The sequence below is a fragment of the Pipra filicauda genome, unplaced genomic scaffold (genome assembly GCF_003945595.2).
Source record: "Pipra filicauda isolate LSUMZ 115617 unplaced genomic scaffold, ASM394559v2 scaffold253_size2546935_pilon, whole genome shotgun sequence".
Classification (NCBI taxonomy): Eukaryota; Metazoa; Chordata; class Aves; order Passeriformes; family Pipridae; genus Pipra; species Pipra filicauda.
This window is the reverse complement of record NW_024104369.1, coordinates 2,018,759-2,043,227: the sequence shown is the minus strand read 5'-3', so window position 1 is coordinate 2,043,227 and position 24,469 is coordinate 2,018,759. Positions and strand designations below refer to the sequence as shown.

The 24,469-nt window shown below is 36.8% G+C and overlaps 1 protein-coding gene across 2 annotated transcripts in view; it reads left to right on the top strand.

Annotated features, from left to right (window-relative positions):
• GRB14 (growth factor receptor bound protein 14) overlaps positions 1-24,469 on the top strand; it is a 61,417-nt gene that overhangs the window by 27,851 nt on the left and 9,097 nt on the right. For both annotated transcript variants that reach the window (XM_027733601.2, XM_027733602.2), the window contains 7 exons: positions 8,024-8,180; positions 12,711-12,832; positions 14,976-15,050; positions 20,083-20,220; positions 21,282-21,392; positions 21,583-21,678; positions 22,251-22,331. In XM_027733601.2, coding sequence (XP_027589402.1) covers positions 8,024-8,180; positions 12,711-12,832; positions 14,976-15,050; positions 20,083-20,220; positions 21,282-21,392; positions 21,583-21,678; positions 22,251-22,331 — 780 coding nt within the window. The remainder of the gene's footprint in view (positions 1-8,023; positions 8,181-12,710; positions 12,833-14,975; positions 15,051-20,082; positions 20,221-21,281; positions 21,393-21,582; positions 21,679-22,250; positions 22,332-24,469) is intronic.

Sequence of the window (24,469 nt, the reverse complement as noted above, 5' to 3'; positions counted from 1 at the left end):
AGTCTGTGTATTGGGTTTAGATTAACTGGAAAGCCATGTGTACTGTGCACTGGAGTCGAGCAGTAACCTACGTTGGATTAGCTCTCTGTAAGTGATACAAAGAAGACAGGAATAGGGAACCTCTTACCTTTCCTAGGGTCAAGAGGCTTTGCAAATAGCCTTGTGTCAGATGTTAATGTACACAGGTAGCATTATTCAATAATGTAATGAAAAATAGCTAAGACTTATTTTTGTCATTGCTTGTAAGACATGGGTCCTCCACTCTGATTTAAGGGCTAGTATGAGTAAGAGTTTGAAATTCCTTGGCAATAGACAGCTGTTCTAAAAATGAACTGTTCATTCCAAGTTCATCTTTATTTTGCAGTCTCTTGCTCCATAACTGTTTAATCTTCATAATAGCTCTTTGTTCAAAGGACTTGGGAAAAGTTATTGATACCAATCAGTGTGAACTGCATTACCCCACTGACATTTTTCAGAATTATGGTGATTACTCAAAACCACTCTAGGAACTGCTATGAACAAGATGGGGAAAAGTTTTCAGAAATTTAAGAGTAGATTTTCTTCTAGGAAGAGACAGATTCAGATAATGTTAACAGATTCTTACCTATCTGCCAGATGATAGGCACTGGTGACTCACAGATTCACAAAGCAATACTCCAAAATTAATATGCTGCAATAGCCCTTGGGCTTTTCCTCTTTCTCAGGACTGAATAGAAGTTTATACTCTGTGCATATCAGATGAAGTAATAGGTGGAGCCTAAGCCTCCATTTCTATTGGTGTCAGGATACGCTGAGGTTTGCCATTTAAGTTTCTTTAAATGTTAGACTGTATAACCTCCTATTAACTACTTGCCTTTTCATTATCAGAGCCCCTCTATTTAAACTGGCAATTTTATTTCACCTCTAAAGACTAGATCTGGGAACCTGTTCTTCCATATCCGTTGTGAATAATTAATGCAAATAAATGATTTAGCTGCTCTGCAGTGTGTTTATCTTGTATAAGTGCTCCTTTGACAGCTTAATCATTTGGCAAGTCTGCTAATTTTCTTTCATTTCTGCTGTTCCGTGGAATTGTATTATTTGAAATTTTTGCTGATAATGTTTAAACTTCCTCACAACTGTCTAGTTATTTACGCACATCATAACAGTTATACTTGAAATACCTCTTTAGTTGCTTTTGTGTGGAATTTCCGTGGTCTGAAAAAAATTTTTGGTAAGGCAGAATAATTTGAGACTCTCTAGTTAAATAAATTGTCCCATCCACCCCCACCTTTCCTATAAATAATCTACATTCTTTTTAAGGAGTTTATTGTGAGTTTTACTTCTGTAAATCCCTTTGTATTTCTCACCCTTTACCTGGTCCTTGGTGGTAATGGCTGTTGATAAGTCTTTCACTTTTAATCTGTTTATTACTTCCATTCTTATTTACAGTATGTTGAACTTCAAAATGTAGCTGTTGTTATTTAATTCTTCAATGATAGTAAATTTTTGAGCCAAGTGTCATATAGTTATTGTATAGTTTACAATAATCTCACTTTTTGCTCTAAAAGTAGAGGTACTGTGATTTAATTGTCCAAAGTGTGGTAGTTGCTTTCTCTAGACTTTGCCTTTTGTTCAGTTTTATACAGGGAAATGAAATCTTCTGTAACTATTTTATTACCGTTTATAGCTATATTTTGTTTCTGTTGACCATTATCGTAAAACTGAATGTATCAAATTCAGGATTAAATAATGTTATTTTGACTTTCCTGTTGTCTTTCAAACCTTGTTTCTCTTCAGTTTTACTGATGTTGTCTTTGACGTGATTGCATGTCAGCATTGTCCTCATTCTGCCATTTGCTCCAGTAGCATAATGTGATTGTCATAACCTTTGTTTGAAAGAACTTTGTTGTGTATTTTTACACATAACTTGTTATAATTTGGAAATCTGCATAATTCAACCTCCCTTTTTATAATACAACATATTTACACATCTAAAGCAGTAGTCATACGAGGGAGCCTAAGTGCTTTACAAATCTTAATGAGTTCAATCTGTTACCTTGCTGTATGGAAACAGATTTCACCTTCCTTGCCCCATTTTGCAAAGAGGAAACTGAGGGACTAATACTGACTTGCCCAAAATCAGATGGGAAGTACATATTTTAAAACTAAGAATTGGACGTTTTTGCCTATAGGTAATATAAAGTATTTTTTGTTAATTCTTCACCAAATTGCTCTTCAGTTCCTATTTTTGGTGTGGTTTTTTCATTCATGGGATGGTCATGGATGGTCGGATTAGGTAGGGCATGGAATTCGTGTCAGGAGTCTGAGAGAGGAGAATGACTCTATGGGCTACATAATATGGATAGTTGCCATAGTGCCTTAGTAAAATATCAGAAGACTATTATAGAAAATAAGTAGAAGTTGTTTTAACTGGTAATATGTGCATACTGTTTCTGTGCAATTAACCAAGTTTTTCAATACCTTCTAAAAGAATATTTAGGTTTAAAAAGATTCATTGTGTTTTAAGGCAATAAATTCATTCATCACTGGAGAAACTGACCTGGTCCGTGGTCTTATATTGAAATAAAGGCTGGAAATTAACTTTTTTTTTGCTCTTTGAAACGTCATTTTAAAAATGGTTAGATTATGGAAAAAGTATAAGACTTTTCTAGGTTGTGGTAGGAAATGTGGGCAATTTTCCTAGATTTTGCTCTTCCTTTTGTGGCACTTTGGTTTCACTGCAAGACAGACATAATTGATTATTAGTGGTTTTATATCTTTTTAGTGCTTGCAGTCTTAATCTGTCAATAATAGATATGTGTATACAAACTTCACTTTTGGTCACTTGGAAGATCAGCTCCTCCTCCTTTGGGCAACTCCTTCCTTTTTTGCTGTCCTTTTATTCAGTGCCTTGGCTTACCCTTGCTTTCTTTAAATTAGTCTCCTGAGTCTTCAATATGTCTTCACAAGCCATAGAGGTGCTTAACTTTTCCTTAATAGTCTTGGTGGTCCTACTAAAGAAGACGACAGCTTCGGTTCATTTCAGGTCATTTCTAAGGTGTCTAATCTGCCTGTTTGGGCTGGTTTTTAATAAATTTTCTGATTTGTACCTTAAGAAGAAAGCAATGTATTCTAGAAAAATACCTTGACAAGGAGTCTGTGCATGATGGAGATGTTAAGTCTAATGCTCATACCACCTAAGGTACTGAATATTTTTCTGTGTGGGAGCAGTGGTCCTTCTGACTCTTGAAGCTATGCTGTATTCCAAAAAAGAAGTCAGGACTGCTGCAGTTAAACATTGTGTGCACCTTGTTTTAATGACAGATGTAGCTTTCTAAAAACTGTGTGAATCCTTTTGGCCTGGAAATCTTCCCTTTGGAGGAAATATTGGAAGCTGGCATTTTAATTGTAGACCAAGATATTTAAAGGGAAAGTCTTGCATTCACAACTGATAAAGACAGTAAACTTTACTAACATGCTATTTGTTTTCAACCAATTGTGAGTTAACCTCTTAAATATTTTTATGAATGCAGAATTTTGCCGATTCTCACTAAAATCAAGACAGACTATTGCTAGAAGTCATAAAACAGGTCAAAATGCTAGAAATTTCTGAGTGCCTCCACTGTACTTAAAAAACACTCCAAATTCCCCTACCCTCTGCCAATATCAATAAGCAAAAAACTTTGTCTAGCAGGGGGCAGGGTTGGGAGTTGAACAAATGCTTCAGGCAAATAGCCTGATAGTTAACACTAAAGACAGGGGTTAGCTTAGTATCAGGCAGCATTTCAGGGAAAGTATGGCACCCTGTAGTGTGAGACTTTTTAAGGCCTGGTTTTGCACACAATAACTCTGCATTTAACATAAATGTGACTGGAATTATAATATAACTACAAAAATGTTCAGTGTTTTATTCATGGGGGAAATAATTTTAGAAAACACAAGCTGAAGTTAGGTACTTTTATCTTTATAAATAAATGTGCCTTGTTATTTTTTTAAAAGGTGATGACTATGCACTGTGTTAATGGCTATTCAGGAGCATTAAGAATCATATAAATATCAGGTCATATTGGTGTAGGCACCTAAGTATGGAATCCATGTGCTGAGTGGTTCTTTTTCTGTTGGTTCTACCTGGCTTTTTTCAGTCATTAGGACTTTGGTTTGAAATTTGAAATTCCTCACTGCAGGGCATATGTTTGTGCTGTTTCTGCAGATTGGAACTTCCGAAACAGATGGCATGAAGATTCTGAAGAATCAGACTTGGACACCCTCTCTTAAAAGTCTACGAACACATTATTTAATTATTGTAGTGGAGATGACAGTTGAGTGTGGAAGAAGACTTGGGGGAGTAGAGTCCAGCCTTGCTTCTCTTGCTCCTCCCTCCTCCCACGCTGATTACCTTATGTGCTCTTATTCTTTTAAACACTTTCTGGCTTTTTTTCTCCTTCTGGTTGTTTTTTAGTATAAGAGCTAGGGTCTACCTTTTCTTTTCCTGTATTAAATGCTAGGTTGTATTTGTCAACATCTATTTTACATTCTGAGTTAATTTGATTAGTGAAATATAAACAGTAATATATTTTATTTTGAAGCAACATTTTTTATAAGAATAATTTTTTTGAGGGATAAAGATGTGTTGCACATACTTCTGGGATCTTGGCTGATTTTTAGTATATTGAAAAATGGAAAGGGGATATGTAGGAATGCTGTACCTCCTTGACTGCTCCCATAGGCAATGAAAATGATTAATGCTTGTCATGCTGAGCCTGGTGCTTTCCTCTGATAGGAAGATCTTGGACCTGCTTATTTCATACTTCCAGTGACTGAAATAGAAGTTATTGAGGTGTTCCTTTTTCTGACCTTGGGAAGAACTGAAATTTCCTTGTATTTATAAACTAGAGAGGAAAGAAGAAGATTTAAGTGCTACTGAGGTAATTTTTTCTGTCTACTAATAGGTATAGTCAAAGAAAGTGAAACAGCTTGGTTTAGAACAAAGTTTGAGAGTATATGGTAATGAAAACTGTAATGAGAGCTTGTTCTCAATTAGTGCCTCTTTTCTTGTCTGCTGCTTCTGAGACAAATTTTTCAGGGAGAAAAATGGAACAGAGTGAAGATGACTGGCCAACTTAATGCATCATGATAACCACTAATAAAAATAAAGTGGTCACTCAAGATTCCTCATCTCTATGGGAGGTCAACACAACTGCATCTTTAACGTAGTCCTTCCACCCTTTAATTCTTAAAGTATCCTCTGTTTCTAGGAAGAGAAGTATAGCAACGTAATTCCAAGGAAAAATGGGATTTCGAATTTATCCTTTTTCATCTGATCCACTCCCCTTGAACTACATTGCCGGCAAATCCGACAAGAGACTTTGCTTCAAACACAACAGAAAGTACAGACTGAGCAACTTCCAACTGGAAAAAAACCTCAGAAATCACTCTAACTGATGAGTTTTGCACCATCACGTTTAATTCATTAGACAAAAACTGTGACAGAAGTTGATGATGGTCTATTAGGTGACTGTCTGTTGTCTCCTGCTGCATTTGAATCCCTTACGAGGAAGAGAAAAAGCGCACAGCATTTGTGTTTTATAAGGTAGCAGATGTCATAGCTGTGAGCTGGGGTGGTCTGTTGTCCTAGACTTGCACAGGATTTATTTCCCTGTACTGGAAAGCTGAGTGAGAATACTCACAGAGAATATAAACTGATTTTTTTTTTCTCATTGCTTTTTGTTGTGTTGTTTTGTTTTGCTTTAGCTGTGCTGCTGTAGTCCAAGGCCACCTCCAAGGCTTCCTGCTCCCTGAGCTGAATGGCCACAGGCAGCTCATTATCATGACTTGTGTTGCTGTCTTCAGCATTTTAAAAAGTCTTTTTCTATTTCTTCAGCAATAAGAGTGTAGTCATCTGCACTGCGACTCTTAACCCTTTTAAGAGGAATTTCTGTTAAAATCATCCGTCAAGAGCCTCAGCATGGGCTGTACGTGCTCCTGCTGTAAAACAAGCATATCACCAAACTTGATGAGCGCGTGGAGAAGACTGTAGTTGTGGGTACGTGCCATAGGGTCCCCAGTCAGGGTACTCACGTGGATTCCTACCCTGGCTGTATTGTGAGAATACTGAGAAATAGAATAGAATATTTCAGTTGGAAGGGACTTAAAAAATGATCGTCAATACTTGGAAAGGTGCTTTAATTCTCTCCTTTGCTTTCCCTTTCTATACTGTCTCTCTCCTTTCTGGCACTTCAGCTTGTAAAATCCTTTAGGTTCGGACTGAAACAGGCTTGCTGGAGAGACTAATGAAACTGTCCCTGACCTTCAATGCTGCCTGAGTAGTACCTATTTTAAGGTGATGGGATGCTGTTTTGTCTACTCACCTCTACAGGCTCCGTCCCATTCACAGTGCACCCTACCAGACACCTCTTTTAATTTCATCTTTGAATCCTTGTAAATACTGCAGGGATTTAAATATTTCATGCGAGTTTATCCCGAATGGCTGAACATAGTTTCTGTGTGACTGGAGTAGGACTTCTAAGTTGTGTGTGTGGAATCAGGCTCTGCTGCAAACAGGCTGCATTGCTGCTGATCTCTCTTGCTTAGCAGTGGGAATGCTGCCAAAGGATAGGCATCTCATAAAATCAACTGTAGGCATCAACCATGGGTGTTTTGGCAGTATTGAAATCAATAGTGATGTGGTCTTTTTGCCTTTTGTATTAAGTGTAAGTACTGGGCTGCAACTTAGGCCCATGGAAACCTTGGATCTACTTTTTCCAAGGTCTGCCTCTTTCCCCTGGAAGACTTAGATTTGAGGCTGTTGATTCATGAATACAAAGAGATTTTTCAGTGTTTTAGGAGCTTGAGATTAATGTTTCCCATATCCTGAAGATTGGTGTTGTGGCAAGGGTGGCTTAATATCATGTGGAACTCTTGAGCTACCATCATTTAATAGCTGTAATATTAAAGCAGATCTTCATGGACTTCATGCTTATTTAGTTTGTAACGAAACTGCTGTATATGTAGTTCCACTGAAAAAAACAGGTGTTTGGAGAGGAGTTAGGCCATCAGTGTGCATTAAAATCTCTCTGTGGTTTTCAAATGGACTTGTTTTTCCTTGATCTGAAGTTTGGAAAACATGAGTGAGCTGATCTGATTTTTTTTTAATTATTTTTGGATTTTTGCCATTAGTGAGAGAGAAGCATGGTGGCAGGAGATACAGTTGCAGTTCCTTCCTCACCTTCCTACCAACTTCATCACAAACTAGAGAAGCAGCTGCCGTAACAAGTTAGGGCAACAATGCATTGCTGGTTGTTGATTAGATGCTTGAAATGAGCATGTGTTCAGTAAGGCAACAATTAAAGACCAACTGATGATAACATGCTTGTTTGTCTTTAAATAAGAACTTCTATCTAGCTGTTTAATGAAGGGTTTACAATGGTTATTTAGGTTTTGTGCATGAAGTCCAGGTGAGATGTGTCCTGCATGCTCATGAATAAACTGAGAGGAGTATTTTTGAAACAAATTAAAAGCATCTTGAACGCCCTTTTGTATTGAGGTTGTCGGTGCTTGTCAAAATTTGAAGCCACTTGGTAGCATCTCCTGTTTTTATTGTGTGTAGAGTTATGAGCATCTCGAATCTGATTGCTGTTCTCTGAACTAACTCCTTTATCAAATATATCTACAGTTCTCCAGTCAGAGTTCTTGAGTTTCACTGTTTATGCTCTGTGGTTTCTTTTTCAGCTTACTTAAGAATGTATGGTTTCACCACATTTATTTACCCCTTCATTAACATTTTTTTAAAGGGAATGCATCAGTCTGTCCGGTGTCCTGTGGCAAGGGATGTCCAGTAGCCAAATTTAGAAGTGGAATGTGCTTTGCTCGGCTGTTTTGTTCTCAGTTATGCCATTGCACTGGAGAGGAATGGCTGTCTTTCATATTGCATTCAAAGCGTATGGGTTCTTGTCTCAGTCATGAAGCTGAGAGAGGAACATATTTGGAGTAACTGAAGCAAAGATTAAACTTACAGATATTTTAGAGTTTTTGTTTATTGCAGGTAATCAAAGTGTATAGTGAAGATGATACTAGCAGAGCTTTGGAAGTACCCAGTGATATAACAGCCAGGGATGTATGTCAGCTCTTGATATTGAAGAACCACTATATTGATGACCACAGCTGGACTCTCTTTGAACAACTTACCCACACAGGTTTAGGTAAGACTAATACTATATAATAGTATGGTGGTAAATAAGGTGTTTGGTTTTCATTTTCACATAGAAGTACAATTTCAATAGAATGGCTTGAAAGGAAAATGATGGGAAGTCTTGCGTGAATTTGTTCTTTTGGAGGATTGTTGCTTCTGGTTCTCTTTTTTTGAAAGCATAGCTATAAAGTGGATTTTTTAATGGTGCATTTGCCTCACATTGCTTGATCTGCATTTGTAAGAGTGATTTGGAAGACACTGACAGTTAAGATTCTCACTGCAAATTCTTCCTTGCTCTTCCTTGATATTCTTTGGCAGTCCTTCCTCTCTTTCTGGTATCTCTAGAAAGACTTGGGTAATTTTCATTGCCGATAAAATCCTGTTTGTTCCCAAGACACCTGAGTGAAATCTCTGACATCAGGGGCAGAAACCAGTTACACAGTGCTATTCTACCTGGACAATAGTACTCAGTCTTCAGAAACTACATCAGAGTGGGCTGTCAGTATTTTCCTGCAATACAATCAGTTTGGCTGGATTTATGGTGAACTCTGGGATAGGGCTACTTAAAAAGCAGACCAAACCCATTCTTCTAAACCTCCAGATATGGACCAATGAACTGTGTTGAAGTGACTCCATGTATTTTAAGTTGCTGGAAACAAAATGTTCTGAACTCCTTTCACATCATCAGTGTTCCTCTAGTGTAGTAAAACTCTTTCTATTATACAGTTTAAAAGGTGTAACCTGTGGTTTCAGAACATAGCTATAAGTTTAACTCCTGGTTTCTGTTCCTTTTTGAAGTGTATAGATGTACTTTTGTAGTATAAAAACAAAAAGGCAAATTAATTATAGTGAGGAGTGGGATGTTTTCAGAGATGTAAAAAATGCAGCACTCAGGAAAGACTTCACTCAGCAAGAGATGAGTTTAGAAGTGCACTGCTGGGATGTAGTATTGAACTGAAACTCTAGTCAGACAATCTTAACTCCTTTTATAGCACTATGTTTCTGTACTGTATTGTGTATGGTTTTGATAGGAAAGTATATTAAAAAAAATCTACTAGAGACAAATGCTGTAAAAAATCTGGCTTTAATTTCACGTCACCCAAAGTTTGTGTATTATTCTTGAACTTTGGCACTGGACTGGAGTTACAAAACGTAGTACTTCTGCAAATTCAAGGGCAGTTCCAGCTGCTAGTGCAAAGTGTACCTTGAGAAGGAGGATGTTCTAGAGGCCTTCCTGCATTCTAAAATATGTAGGAAACTCCTTGGAGTTCTTAATTCTCAGAAGAGACTGCACTGGTACCTGGTAACTCCAGTACTGTTGATTTTTAAAAAAAAAGAGTACACATCACAAACAAAAAACCAAATGCCCCCCCCCCCCCTTCTCCCCAACCATGGATATTTAAATATGTCTAAAAGCTGTTTTTAAGGTCCCTTTCTCTGTATGTATCTAGGGAGTGCAGCCTTGTGCATTTGTAGAAAATAAACTTGACTGTGCATCTCTGACTCAATTATGTTCAACAGCTGTATTTTAAGGATGAACTACAAGAGCTAAAACGGGTTTCTGCCCTTTAATGCTCCTTTATGCTATGAAGGCAGCCACAAACGTTTTTCAAATTTCTTTTCTTGCTTTGTAACATTTCAAAGATATTTGTAACCTTTTGCACTGAACGTATCAGCTGTAAGATGCTTCCAACTCAGAGTAAGGTCAGAGTTAAATCTGGGTCGAGGCTGTAAACGACTGCTATAGAAGAGGAGGTAGCAAAATGGCTTTAGAAAACACTTCTACATAAATAGCAAAAGTGTTTTCTGTGTTTTATAGTGTAGCTGGTGTTTAAATAGCATAGTAACTATTGAAGAAGACACCTTTGACAAACCATGCCAGAACAATAGTGGCACTGTTTATCCAGGTTTATTTATTTACACGGTACACTTTTTGCCAAATAATCTGTTTTCTTCAATCTGAAGGTTTTCTTGGAGGATTTCAATATCAAATAATTGGTGAAGTTGCTTTTCCTAAGATTCTGATATTTTCAATTGCTGGAGACCTACATTAACCATGCAGTCTTCTGACTGCTCCAGCTGCTTTCAACATAGTTCTAGAAAAAGGTTCATTTTAAAAGTAAAATTATTTCCTAGATGATGAGGTTGGCAATTCAACATTGCTAGCCAAGGAAAGGAACAACCTGAGATATCCTCTATTTTTTTTTTTTAATAGTACTGAACGATAATGGAATTATCTTTACGATACTGTTAGATCTGATTTTGTTTGAAAGGTTTAACATATTGATCTTGACTTGCGTTAAGTATATTCGTAAGCACTGGATGAGTGGCTTGAACAAACATTTTTCTAATGATGAGTTAGTTTTGGATTGTTTGCTGTTTATTATTGCGTGTTTTACTCATGTAAATTTGGACAGTCATTTTCATCTCACAAGTGAAGTGAATTGGTAATGAAAGGAGCGAGTCTAATGAAAGCTGTGAGCGAGTGTGTGTGTCTGTGTAAATTCCAGTATGATGTGGATTAATAATTCATCCGTCAATTAGTGAACATTTTCTTTAACATCTAACAGCTGTCTGAATACTCCTGAATTAGATATAATTGCATGAATCTTAGTGAGTTGAGCACAGCGTTCTACTTTTAATCAAGACAGACATTAATTACATCACTGGATTGTGCCTTTATTTCCGTGTGGAAGCATCTGCTGTGAAGGTTTAAAAAGGGAAAAACCCCAACAAAACTGCCACCTAAACCAAAACATAAACCCACAGTCTCTATATTTTAGTTTTCACAAACATATATGCCCTTTGGTGTGGAGCTATGTTGTTGAACATTAAGCATGGTATCCTTGCTGTATTGCCTGGCAGGTGCTGACCAGGTGGAGTTGGCTCAGGGCAAGTGGGCAGGTGAGGTGGTCCTGCTTCCTGTGGCACTGGCTGGTGCACCCCGTCTGCCTGCCATGGAGCACCCACACTGCACCCAGCCCACTGCCTTGTCACCCGGGATGCTCAGACTTCCTCCCCACCTCCAAAGTTTTGCAGTAGCCTGGGCTCTATTTCAAATATCTGAAGTACAACAATTATTGCAGCCTTATAAATGACAATATATTTCAGAACTGTATGTTTTTGGTATGTGTCCTCTTTGTCTTAAAATATTGAATTCAAATAAATTTTTGAATGTTTTTTAGCTTGTCTAAAATTATTGAAGGCAGCTGGAACATGCCTAGATTTGGATGATCACCTACCTTGGTGCTGGGAGTCCCATACTTTTCAGTACAATTCCCTTGTGCGAGACAGGCTCTGAAAACAGAATGGTTTGCTATAACTGCTCTCCTTTTCAAGAGAAGTACTGTCTTCATCCTGAATTTTCTTCCGAGAAGTTTTTGTGCTGACTGTAAATGGTTTTGTTTACTTCTGCAGCTGAACACCTGTTCTAGGGCTCCTCTTTGAGTAGGTGCCTTGGCCAGGCACATCATCGATGTCTTTCAGTCTCTCATTTTGATTTCACTCTCTGCATTCTCTTAGGTAGCCTTTGGGAAGGCTTGTAAAGCACTACCTGTGCAATAATACTGAGCAATGGCTTTCTGGTTTTTATTTAGTTTAAACTTTTTTCCTTGCTGGGTGGCCAGAGAGGAGGCTACCTAAAAGGTGTTCTGTCATGCACTTCAATATTAAATCTTCTTTTATGTGCATTAGTTACTTTCCATAGTTAAAGAGACTGTTTTCGATTGTAACAAGCACTTCTCATGTTAGAGATAGTAATAATAAAGACCACAGAAAGGACGGTAGAAACTCTCCAGTCTAGAAGAGAAAAATGATCTATCTAAACTGAAGTACAGCTTTTGCATGTCAGCATTTAGGGATTTGATTACAGGGCTGTGTTTTGGAGGGCACTAACTCAGTGTTTCAGTTCCTTCAAGAAAGCAGGTTGACTCACTTGTAAAGTATTCTCTGATGTGACACCTTAAAAATAAAGAAATACCAGCATCCTTAACCATCCATTGGAGTGATGCAGAGTGTCTTATTTTTCTACCAAGAAGTAAGTCTTGAGGAAATGGTGTTTTCTTAAATGTCACAATACCATTTAAGAGTTTTAAATGTCACCCTAGAGGAGCACTTCCTCTCTATAAAACTGGAAGAAAAAAAAAGTAAGAGCATCAGTTCTTTAGTGTCTCTTTGCCCTTGCATCTACAGAATGTGTTTTGGAGTAGAGAAGCCTGTACAAGATTTTAAAATGCTTACGTTTCGGTATTTTTAGGGTATCTTTTGTTTTCTGAATTGCTTTATGATTTTATTTACTTCATTTAATCTGATTACAAAATGTGATTTTCATATAGCATCCCTAATCTCTGTCTTTATGGACGCAAGTATTAGTTAAATTCAATGGAAGTTTAACTTTGCTCCACTTGATCTGTGGATCATGAGAGTTCTTGGTCTTCTGCTACTCATGAGCTTGATATTTGCTTTTGTTTGTTTGTTTGTTTGTTTGTGGGGTTTTTGTTTGTTTGTTTGTTTTTAATTTGCTTGTGGGTTTTTTTTACAGGAAGAGCTATAGAAGACCATGAATTAGTGATGGAAGTTCAATCAAATTGGGTAATGGAAGAGGAAACCAAACTGTATTTTAGAAAAAATTATGCCAAGTATGAGTTTTTTAAAAACCCCCTGGTAAGTTCTAACATTGTATCTGTGAAGTAGTGCAAAGACAAAATAGTCTTTTCTGTTACAGACAGATAGGCAGAGTGTGAAGTTGTTAGCATAACATGAGTCAAAAGGAATTATTGAGAGGGAATATATGAAATATGGGAATATATTGTAGTGCATATAACTGTTGGCCAGTCCCTTTGTTGCAATTGTAAAACATCCATGTTCAATATTTTATTGTTTGGGGGTCGTGGGGTCAGCAGTGGGTTTAACTTCATTGCACACGGACCTGCGACAAAATAAATTTTTTGCAATTGAGTGAACTTTCCAGCAAGTGACCACAAAATAGCAGTGTGAGGAGGGGCACCTGTAGCAAAGATGATTTTATTGTTGAAATGCAGATTGAATATTATAGCCCAGCGCTGCCCAGTGGCAGCTTCTCCCAGCTGCAGCTAAATGACAACTGACACAAAACACCATGAGCAGCCATAGCCTTTTAGGGGTAAGTGAAAGTTAGTGTGCATAAGGAATGGAAAGAGAGAAGAGACGACTTGTAATACAGGGATGTAGCCAAAGGTTAATGCTGCTGATTCAGACTTTGGCTGATGGCAAAGGCCATGGAAGCAGTCCTGGCTCAGCAGGAGAAACCATCTGGTTGCTCAAGTGCATGGTGTATTTGGACCACTTCTAATGCTGTCTTTTATAAAGCCAGCTCATTTCAGATGTCAAAGGGAGAAACAGCAGAAATATATGAGGGCTGAAAAGGTAACAAGTGGAAGGGAACTCAAATTATCTACCTGTGAAAAGGATAAAAAGGTAAATATAAGGATAACAAAAAATATAAGAGATTTGAGAGGTTTTATGTTTGATTCACCTGTGTGTCTCTGGACAAATCATGTACTCCTCACATATGGAGATGTCAGTACACCAGTAAAAAATTTCTTAGCTTAAGATGGTCTAGAGTTAGTAAAGAAGCTTTCACAGAATCACAAAGTGGGTAAAGTTGGAAGGGACCAGGGTCATCTGGTCCAACCTGTCTGCTCAAGCAGGGTCATCCTAGAGCACGCGGCACAGGATTCAGACAGTTCTTGCATATCTCCAGTGGGGAGATTCCACAACCTCTCTGGGCAGTCTGTTCCAGTACATGGTCACCCTCACAATAAAGATGTTCTTCTCATATTAGCTGGGACTTCCTGTGCATCGGTTTCTGCCTCTTGCCTCCAAAGACTGAGTTGATGTATTGGTTAACCAGTGAGAGGAACCAGCTGTGGAGTGTGGCAGGCATGCAGCTATAACTAGAGTCAGCAGCTGTAGCTCATTAGAGTTCTTGCTGTTCCTGCTGAGTGATTCTTCTGTGGTCCCAGGTGTAGCAAGAATGCTTTATCAGAATGAATTTATATGAATTACCCTACCAGTAGTTCAGTGTTATTAAAAATGGAAATCGGTGGACATTGGGTGGCCAAGGGAATATTAGCTTCAAACTTCTCCAGGCCTTGAGAAAACATTATTTTTGATGGTCAAACCCTTGTCTAGTTCGTATCTGCATGACTATATTGAACTCCTCAGCTGCAGGTCTTGAGCTTTCCTTCATAATGAAATTGTCATTTTAAATGTGGACTTTTTAATCCCATCATGTTGATGTAGTCAGATTTTTATGTTAATTCATATCATACAAAGTGGAAAATTAAAAACCACAAAGACTTATTCTGTATTAATGGAAGTTATTCCCAAATATTTTACTGGTTTATTTTATTTTATTTCTAGTGTAATGGAAACAGTAGAAAACAATATAGTTTTCAACACACTGGTGTATATCCTCCCTACTTTGTAGCATATTGAATCCCCAGGCAAGAAATTACTACCAAAAAACCAACACTAAGGCCCAAATATTGCAATATGAGACCCAAATATTGCAATATGATTTGCACTGCTGTCTGAAATTCTCTTCCAGAGACCACTGATGTTTTCTCAAAATTTTAAGTTTTTCAGCAAATAATACATAGGATGTCACAAATTTTGGGATGACATTAAGGTAAGCTTAAATTATTGGATCAGAGAATCTGCAGTGCCTTGCACCGCATTGAGAACTTAAATTGGACATCCAAAAGAGATAGAAAGTTTTATATTTATTTTTACAGAACTTTCATACACATTTTTGTTGTTATAGAACTTTTTTCCAGATCATATGATATCTTTTCCAAGTGAGACAAATGCTGCTCTAAGCCACTCTGGGATATTACAGGTATGTAACCCTTCAATGAAGATGAGCCAGCATAGCTCAGAATTTCCCATTGTTTGTGTTGTGTGAGCATAGTTCTTTATTGCTGTTGGATCTGTTGCTGTGTTTTGAATAACTCAAAACATGGTTAAGAACTTTTTTCCTTATGAGATATGAAATGCTGTGTCCCTTCCAGGCAGTTATTATATGTCCACACTTGCAAACTTTCACATTCTTTCAGAAGCAAAAAGCACCAAAACAGACAAAATGCAATGAAAACGTTAGATACCTTTATTGGGTATTTTAGGTGAAAGACCCTTTTTCCTTAAAAACTATTGCAGTACTCAGCACATACTTAGCAGAAGGCTATGGTAGAATACTGAAGAACTGGTGATGTGATACAAATGGATATAAAAAGAGCTAAATGGTTAAACCTAATGAGTAGAAAATTTAGACTGACTAGTATGATTTGTTAGCTTGAAGGCTACTGTAGCCTTCAAAAGAAATTATGGTAGGTCACTCAGTGTTAGTCATCTTTTAAGCAGACACAAGATTCTAATTTACAGTGAGAATAATGAAATGATAATACAGAATGACCATATCAGGGATCATCGTTTTACTTTCAAAGGGGGCAAATGAGTAATAAAGGTGGAAACATACACATCACTCTTGCTTGCTTGTCACTAGAAAAATTAAATAATAGAAAAAGAACTTCCACTGATCTTAAGACAACAGCACTATGTATAAGTTTTGCTGATCAAGAATAACTGGAAAGGCAACATAGTAACACAGGATATTTAAGGTAGAAGTAAAAGAAACAGAAATTACATTTTTTTAAAAATCAATATAGTAAAGTCTACCTTAGCATCCACCAGTAAATGAAAAACATTTTAGAGAACTAATTCTCAAAGGATTTCTCTATATTAAATAGTTGTATCCATATAAAAATATTTGCTCTCAAATATAATTTGGTAGTTTCAAAAATAATAATAAAGACTTTTGAAAGGGAACCGTTTGACATATACTCTTGCACAGAACATGTGCAGAGCTTGTGGGTAAGATTAAGAATCATTCTAAATATATCTAGTTACTTGCCATTTTGATAGCTTGAAAAATATGTTGCAAACTCTCCTCTGTTGCTCTTTGATGTTGTATTGTATGTTTAATTGTATTTCATCCAATAAAACTTAGTAGGCACAAAGTAGAGAATACCTCGGTGAATTGTGCAGCCTTTGTGCACGTTTCAGCAGAAGCTGTTGGGTAAATTGTTTACAGTGAGTCACTATTTCCTTGGAAACTCTCATTAAGACAAGTTAATGGGCTTGCATTATTATTTGTGATGTGCTTAGTCAAGTATCAAGAGAGACATTAGTTTTAACAACTCAATGCTTACAAGTGATTAAAAAATCACTTCTGATACTATTACAGCTTTTTGTGGATTGAGCTGTAAGCAAGTAAATATGTTTTTCTTGACTTTCACTGAAAGTGAAAGAGTGAGTATTTTGGCTGATGACTTTAAATCAGGGCATCTTTGTAGAACAGAGCCACAAAACCAAAAAGAAATTCACCTGTCTTTTATCCATTTAGCATGTGCTAAGTAAAAATACTAGGTCTGGGATATACTGAATGTCTGTGTATCCCAAAGAGAGAGGTTTAATCGCTGCTGTGAAGATCTTTAGCCTAAGAAAGAAGTGTGTCGCTGTATTGATTACAGTATAGCTGCTCTGAGACACAACACTCTGCACATGTCTAGTGCTAGGCAATATGGATCATTTGGAACTTGCTTCAGGTTATTTTTGCAAATTGGATGCTTTAAAATATGTCAAAAAATGAATATAGTATGAAGATTTTAAGATTATTATTAAGAGCCAAGCTTTAATGTCTTTAATCGCTCTGCCATATAAAGTCTCTCTTTCCCTGGCTAGTTTCTCACCTGACTCCACCATTCCAGTCTTTAGGCCAAAATAGCCGTGCTCTGAATTTCAGTCCCTTATCAGTCTCCTGGATGTTGTTTTAATCTGCCTGTTGCCTTTCTCCATCTTCCACTGTAGGTTTTGTTGGCCTTTCTCCTGGTTTAAACTCCTCAGGTTGACTGAGGTCTCTAGGAGACAATACTGAGAATCAGAATCAGTTCTTCACTAGAATTACTTGGTGCTCCCAAAATTTCTCAGCAGGTTCAGGGTAAAATCCAGCTCATTCCCAATAGCATTGGTCTGGATTGTGGCCAGCTGTCTCACATCTGTGAAGAAATCAGTCATCAAATTCAACTTGAGTCACAAAGTCTTAGGATAATGATGGCTTCTTTAACTCTTTAAAATACTTTGTAAATGCTCAAGAAGCATCCACCTTAGCAAATGTTCCTGTTTCTGTTGCCGCAACCATTCTCTCCTTGAAAACATTGAAGATGCAGACAAATAAGTTGTGTAGTTAGAAGTGAAGCTCTCAATCTTTATTGCATTCAGTGACATGTGATTTCTGCGGTTTATATTATTATATTCATCTGACACATTGCAATGTTTTATCTGTTCTGTTGTTTTATCACTTTCTAATTGATTTCATATTTTATTTGTTTAGGATTTTTTTGCAAAAAAAAAAAAGACATTTGCTTTGTTTTGTGTTCAGATTGGTTTTAAATTAGTTGGTTTTACGGCTAATCAAATGGTAATCAAGTCCTTGGTGCTGTCATATATTAGTATCTGAAAGATATATGGTGGTATTTGACACCACTCTACATATCATGTTATATATTTCACTGTGTGAGGAAGAGAGTGCAAGGAGCGCAAGTTTATTTCTGCATATTGTGTGACCACTAATCCCTGTCTGCAGTATACCATCATTTAACTCTACTTTTCTTGTTTTTGTCCTATTCCGATTACCTCTTATCTGCATAAACAGGGATCCGTTCCCTTCTGTTGTAAACTTGCATGTACCTTCACTAAAAACCCCAAACAACAAACCAAAACAGCCACAAAAAACCTGACCAAAACCAACCTGCAACAAAAGAACCTTAAGGAAGTATCTCTTCTACTATCGTTCATTTTTGGCATTTATTACAGACATTCAGTTCTCACTCTGAAATATTTTTACTGCTCATCTTTCTGACAGTTAATGGTTTTGACTACATCTTGTTCATGTTCTATTTTCTCACACAGTCCTCAGATGTCTTGGAAAGGAAAAGATGGATTTAGGATTGCCTTTTTCCTAGCATTATTGCTACTTTATTTTAATTGATAGCTTGGGTACAACAGTGACTGTTGAAGCTTAACATTGTATTGCTCCTCAACTTTGGTCTGCTGAGTAAGAAAAGTGTTTTTCATGACAGAATTTCTGATTTGAAGCTCTTATGGCAGGAATCCTGGGGAAGACACTTGTGCAGGCAGGAAGCCAACCACTCCTTTCAGCTTCAGCAGAGATATTAAAGCCTAAAAAGATGCTCTTTTGTTTTTTGCATACATTGACTCGTTCAGATTATCCTAAAGCTTCCATTTGACTTTGTTTGTGGATTTTATACTTTTTCGATTCAGCCTTTATATTCCCCACCAGTGAACCTGTTAATATGTGGCAAATGGGAAGATTAACAGGCTGGAACGCCTACCAAGACCTACCCGTCTGCTTCAATATGGCTAAAATAGCTTAAACTACATTTGCAGACAGCTGTGTGCCAGCAGCACATGTAGATAGATGTACCTATTTTTGCTGTAATTTAACTATTTGGGCGAATAGCAGTGGAGCTGCTCATAGCACATTCCTGGTTGTGGGCTAGGGCACTCCCCTGGCCAGTGGAGCCTGCCCGTGGTACTGCATTGACACCAGCTCAGGTTGGTCTGCAGGTGGTACAGTCATGCATTTCACTGCAAGGTAGGAAAACAATAAACGTCAAAGAAACCTTATGTAGCTTGGTTGGAGTGCATTATTTAGTGGCCAGAGAACTTGGTGTACTTCCAAAATCATGTTCACTTTTTCATTCTGCTGCAGTCCGGTACTGGCCAGTCTGTCTCTTGCCTTGTAATCTGTTGCTTCATTCCTCAGATCAGATTTTCTGGAAATGGCGGTGGATAGGAAGAAAATTCAGCCCTGAAAGCTGCAGATATCAAACAGAAAACCCTTTGATCCCTACCTCTATGTAAGCCTAGATAGTATTTTTGATACCACAGGCCAGCTTGGGGCAAGGTTCTTTGAAGACCTTGGTAGTAACACAGATTGCTTTGCATATTTATGGAAATGGAAGAATTCTGGGTTAATATGTTTAGAATCATATTTCTGAGTAGTTTTATTGGAAGAAGAGTGATAAAAATGAATGCATTATAAGGAATTAGAATAAAGTTAACTAGCTTGGTTGCTAGCTTTTAGTGGGTACTTTTGCAGACTGAGTAGAACTATTCTAAGCCTCAGCAAGATAACAGCTGTGTTGCACTCTGGTTGAAATGGCTGAAGAGAAGCCACTGAGTATCTTGAGTAGAGGCAGGACCTGTCTTGGGGACTGGCCCAGTCTCTCTGGTTTTGGTTCAGCTACAGCACTAGCTTAAGTACCACTTCAGGTGTTGAGCCCTTTACTCTCTCCTTTTGAAAATGCTAATATCTGCCTGACCTGCATGGATTTGTGATTCAGAGTTTGTGGTTTGCTTGTTGAATAATTTTAACTCAAGATAAGTTCTCTGATTTGTAACATGGGACTGGGGGAGGGATGTATTTTTTTTCTTCTGTTGGTAGCATTGATTAGCAGTTTTATATAAATAGGGTCTGAGGCATGGGATCAGTACTTCTTACACTGGTTTTGTTGCTGAAGTTAACATATTGCAGAAGTAATGCTCTCATTTCAAACCATATGTTCCATATAAATATGTAACTTGCTTAGCATACCTTGGAGTTGTGTAACATTCTACATGCTTTAAATCAGAGGTACTGCTAATGGGATTAGATGCAATCATAACTGAATTACTGTGGTGTGACAGTGTATTTAGGGGTTTATTCCCCTTAGTCCTGTGTGAGTATGTTAATGAAACAGAAAGCTGGTTTCAGATGAAAAGAAAAATGGGTGTCTGATATTTTCTTTCAGATGTTCCTAAGCTCCAGCACATATCCTGAGATTCATGGTTATTTGCATGCAAAGGAGCAGGGGAAAAAATCATGGAAAAAAATGTATTTTCTTTTAAGAAGATCTGGCCTTTATTTTTCCACTAAAGGTACTTCTAAGGTAAGGGAGGAAGAAAAAAGAGAGAGTGAGAACTATGAGGTCAGAGCAAAGATATATGTATTTATCATTTGTTGTAAGAAGAAAAAATATTTATAACCAATAACTTATAGTAATTAAAAAAAGAGAAAAAATAAATCTGTTTATTATGGATAAAATCTAGAGAGATATTGAGATATAAAATTGGGAAAGTGTTGTCTTAGAAACTGTACTTTCTTTTTGCCTGACAAGTTTGCTTCATTCTGGTTAATATTTTTCCAATCAGTTGAGTACCCTTCTAAAATGAATTTTCAAATACCGGTTAAAATTCTGAAGCACAAGTAGATACTCTGAGAAGTAGATATAGTACTTCATTATCTAAATTTAGAAATTTTATAGGATGACTTTGGGATTGCTAAGAATTTGTCACTGGACAGTTTTTCATTCTACTAGTTCAGATTTTTGATGGTGGTACTTTAAACCTTATCATATTAAACACTGGAGTCGAGACACCTTTTTTAAGTAGCTGAACTACTTAAAACAATGTTTTTTCTTGTTCTGAATTTGCTGTAATTAACTACCAGAGTATTCATTGAGCTGTTTTTGTATCCTTCAGCAAATGTCTTTTGTTTGCTTCCTTAAGATAATTAGCCTTAGCTGGTGGAGATAATGTTTAGGAATAGTACTGGGCAATAGTTATTACAGTATGTTGTTTTTCAGATCATGAAAGTATATTTTATTGGATTTTTGAAATGCATATTGCTCTCAAGATTTGACTCCTAATCTAATATTATTATGCCTTGAATTTAGTGGGAGTTTTCCCCAAAATTATATAATTTGTAGTTTGGTTTTTTTCCCTCTCTAGAAGAATAAACTCTTTAAGTAGTTTGTTTTTGTTTTTTTTTTTTCTCTGCATGATAAAATTAATATTGAGTTACCTCTTTCTAGATTTCATGATGTCACAGTTAAAACTGCAGTATGTAAGACTGTATTTTGGAACAGAATAACTACTTACTCTTCTGAGTTTCTTGTCTAGAGAGACTGGCTAAAGTAGTCTAACTGTATTACATTGCTTTTCTTTTCAGGAGCCAAGGCATCTGCAGTTTTTCTGTGAATTCAGCAATAGTGATATGTACATGTCTTTAACAGGCAAAAAGATTTCTGGAGCACCAACAAACTATGGATTCTGCTTTAAGGTACAAACTTATTATTCTGATACATATTAAAGCAAGCCACAGTTTTTAGGTAAGCTTAAATTTCTTTAAGGTTTTTGAAAACAATATTCAGCTGTCTTTTATAAAATAGGAGAATTAGTGGCTTTTATTTCAACAGGTATTATCTTCAAGATATGCATTAATGCTAAAAAAATGTGCTGTGGCCTTCTAGCCTAACAAATCAGGAGGAACCAGAGACCTGAAACAGCTCTGTGCAGATGATGAACAAAGTAGGACCTGTTGGATGACAGCAATTAGGTTGCTTAAGGTAATTTTTCTGTGTGAGTTAACTTGCTGAAGTTTAGTGTGTGATATTTTTGATGCTGTGCAGTAGAGAAGTAATATAATTTTAGGTTTCCATGCAATAACAATATAAGTTTTATACTCTGAAAGCTTATTTTTATTTATCCCAAGGAACAGAGAGACCAAATTGTTGGGGGGATTGTAGGGGATGAAATGATGCCTCAGTCCTGGAAATATTTAACATTAAGCGTATGCTTCTGTGTAACTGTGTTGGATTCAGTGAGATTGTTGACTAATATTGAACAAAGGGACAAGAATACAGAAGAAGGGAACTTTAGTGTTTTAAAAATGTGTCTGTGTTTGTGACAAAATAGGAATAGGTAAGTTGGCATGTTAAATGGGTAGTATTTAATGCAGAATGTACATTTATAAAGGCAGGAGCAACAATGAGGATGTACACTTCCTTATCCTAGCAGCGTTTGTCCCTGGTTTCTAACGGTGAAGAAAAAAATGTGTTATCTTTTACATCTGAAAAAAAAGCTTAATTGGCTTAAGTTTATAATTTAAAATGCTAACCATGTTATTTTCTGGTTTTAGTATGGGATGCAGCTCTATCAGAATTACATGCAACCATATCAAGGTAGAAGTGGCTGCAGCCCTTTGAATTTAACACCTATGGTATGTCCCACAGTAGCTCCGTGAATAAATACATGTTTCTGCAGTCATGCTGTTTTTAAGTAACTTGTGTCAGTTATATTACTGACCTGGTCCTTCAAAGTCTTGCATGTGCGAATGCTTGCTGAAATCTTTAGGGCTGTCAGGGTTGACTAGAGAGCTAATTAATTAATTTACTTACTTAATAGAAATTGGGTAGTTCAGAGCAATTAAAAGGCTTTTCCCCTTTGTCAAATCTCCTGCTGTCAAAAAGAATGGAAAGAGGATTTTGAAAAAAAAGAAGCAGAACTATAAATGCATTAAAAGAGAAGTAAAGTGTTTAAGGTTACACATGCTGTAAATGATGAATAAACAACTCGTAAAAAATTCTCTTCGGCATACTTCGTATTTAATTTTTTTTTAAAATATAAAATATTAAGTACTTGAGATGAATTTCAGGTGGTGTAATACTGATTGGACTTCAGAGTAAGATCATAATTTGGTAGGACTGGGTTATAGAGAAAAAACAGCCTGTGTGTCCATCTCCTCAGTCAGATAGTTGGAATTGTCCTTTTCTTTAATATAGTATCCCAGTTCTTTAGGAGTCATTTGATTTCAGACTTTTTCATGGATGATTTATATCCCTTTTGGTTCTTTTTTTTGGCTAAATTGGATAAAAATTACTTGTTGCAGGGATCTGTGACAATGATTTTATGGCGGATTTTTTTTTTAGTTTTTATTGTAGTTCTTGCTGGTAAAATGCATAAAACCCTCATTTGCTATTACAGACATTCACAAAAATAGTTTTCAGTAGTATTGCTAATAAGCATGGCTTCAGACTTGTGCTTAATATGCTGACTGTGTCTTTACTTTCTGTTCTGTGAAGCTGTTGCAGTTGGCAGCTGTGCTCTTGCAGTGGATCTGGGAGCCATTACTGATTCTCTCCTCTTACACTGTTTTGTGCATTTAGCTCCCATAGCTTGTAACACAGGCAGAATGTAAGCACTGTTAACAATGGCACTGCTTTTCTACTTGTGTATAATTCACAAATTAAACAGCATATTGAATAAACTTGGGGATTAAGTGCACACGCTAATGAACATACTTCAGAAGGGAGCCACTTCCATGTTTCACATTCCTCAATAACTCTCAACCACGTCAGCTACGAAGAGTTCCCTCCACTTTGCTGGAGGCAAACATTTTCTCATATTTTATCCTTGTTTTTTTATTTTTGCAAAGTTCTTTACAGGTTACAGTTACTCAGAGAGACCTTAGTTAGAGTATCGGGAATTACAGACCTTAGTTAGAGTATCAGGGATTACCCTGAGCTACAGAATTGCTCTTCCATTTCTAGTTGTATTCATGCTTGTAACCAAGCAAGAACAAAACAGAGCTGCTTTGGTTTGGGATTGGGAAGTTTTGCTAACCCTACAGAAATCTGGGCCTCTTGTGTACAGATGTTACTTTAACTTGTAGAGTGCTAGAATGTTCTTTTAGCTATTAGATATTCCAATGCCTGCCAACATTTGAGCTGTTACAATCCATATGAAACTTGATTTTGTAAACTTTGGTTTCTGAGAAACATTTTGGTGATTTTTAGGACTGTTTTGTCAAACTTCAGTGTTTTTATTCTGTTATCACTGAGAGAAAAAACCACAAGTTTTTTTTTCATAACTGATGCTGCAGTTATTGAGTCTGTGATAGGGGTTAGAAGGGATGTATTAAAATAGAAGTTATACTCAATAGAAATTGCTGTTTTCAGTGCTTAAATCTGGTAAAATCTGAGTGGAAGTTTATATATCAAATATATAAATTTATGACATTTATAACGAAATATTTTGAATCTTTTTAAATTTGATCATTATGTATAAGAATTTTATATTTTTTCTTCTTTTTCTGTTACTTGGACATCTGAATTACAGTTTCCTGCCTTGCTTTGATGTGCAAAGGGCTAGTTACAGTTAAAAATATAAGTAGAGTTAATGGTAAAGCCATGTATTTATCATCCATTGCAGTAATGCAAAAAGATGGTCTGTCCTGCCACATTGTAAAATTGAGCTTTGCAGCAGCATACTGGAATCACAAATGCTCCCTGGGGTAAAATGAGTTTGGCTCTGATGGGAAACACTGCTGATACTTGAAACATCACTTACAAAACATAG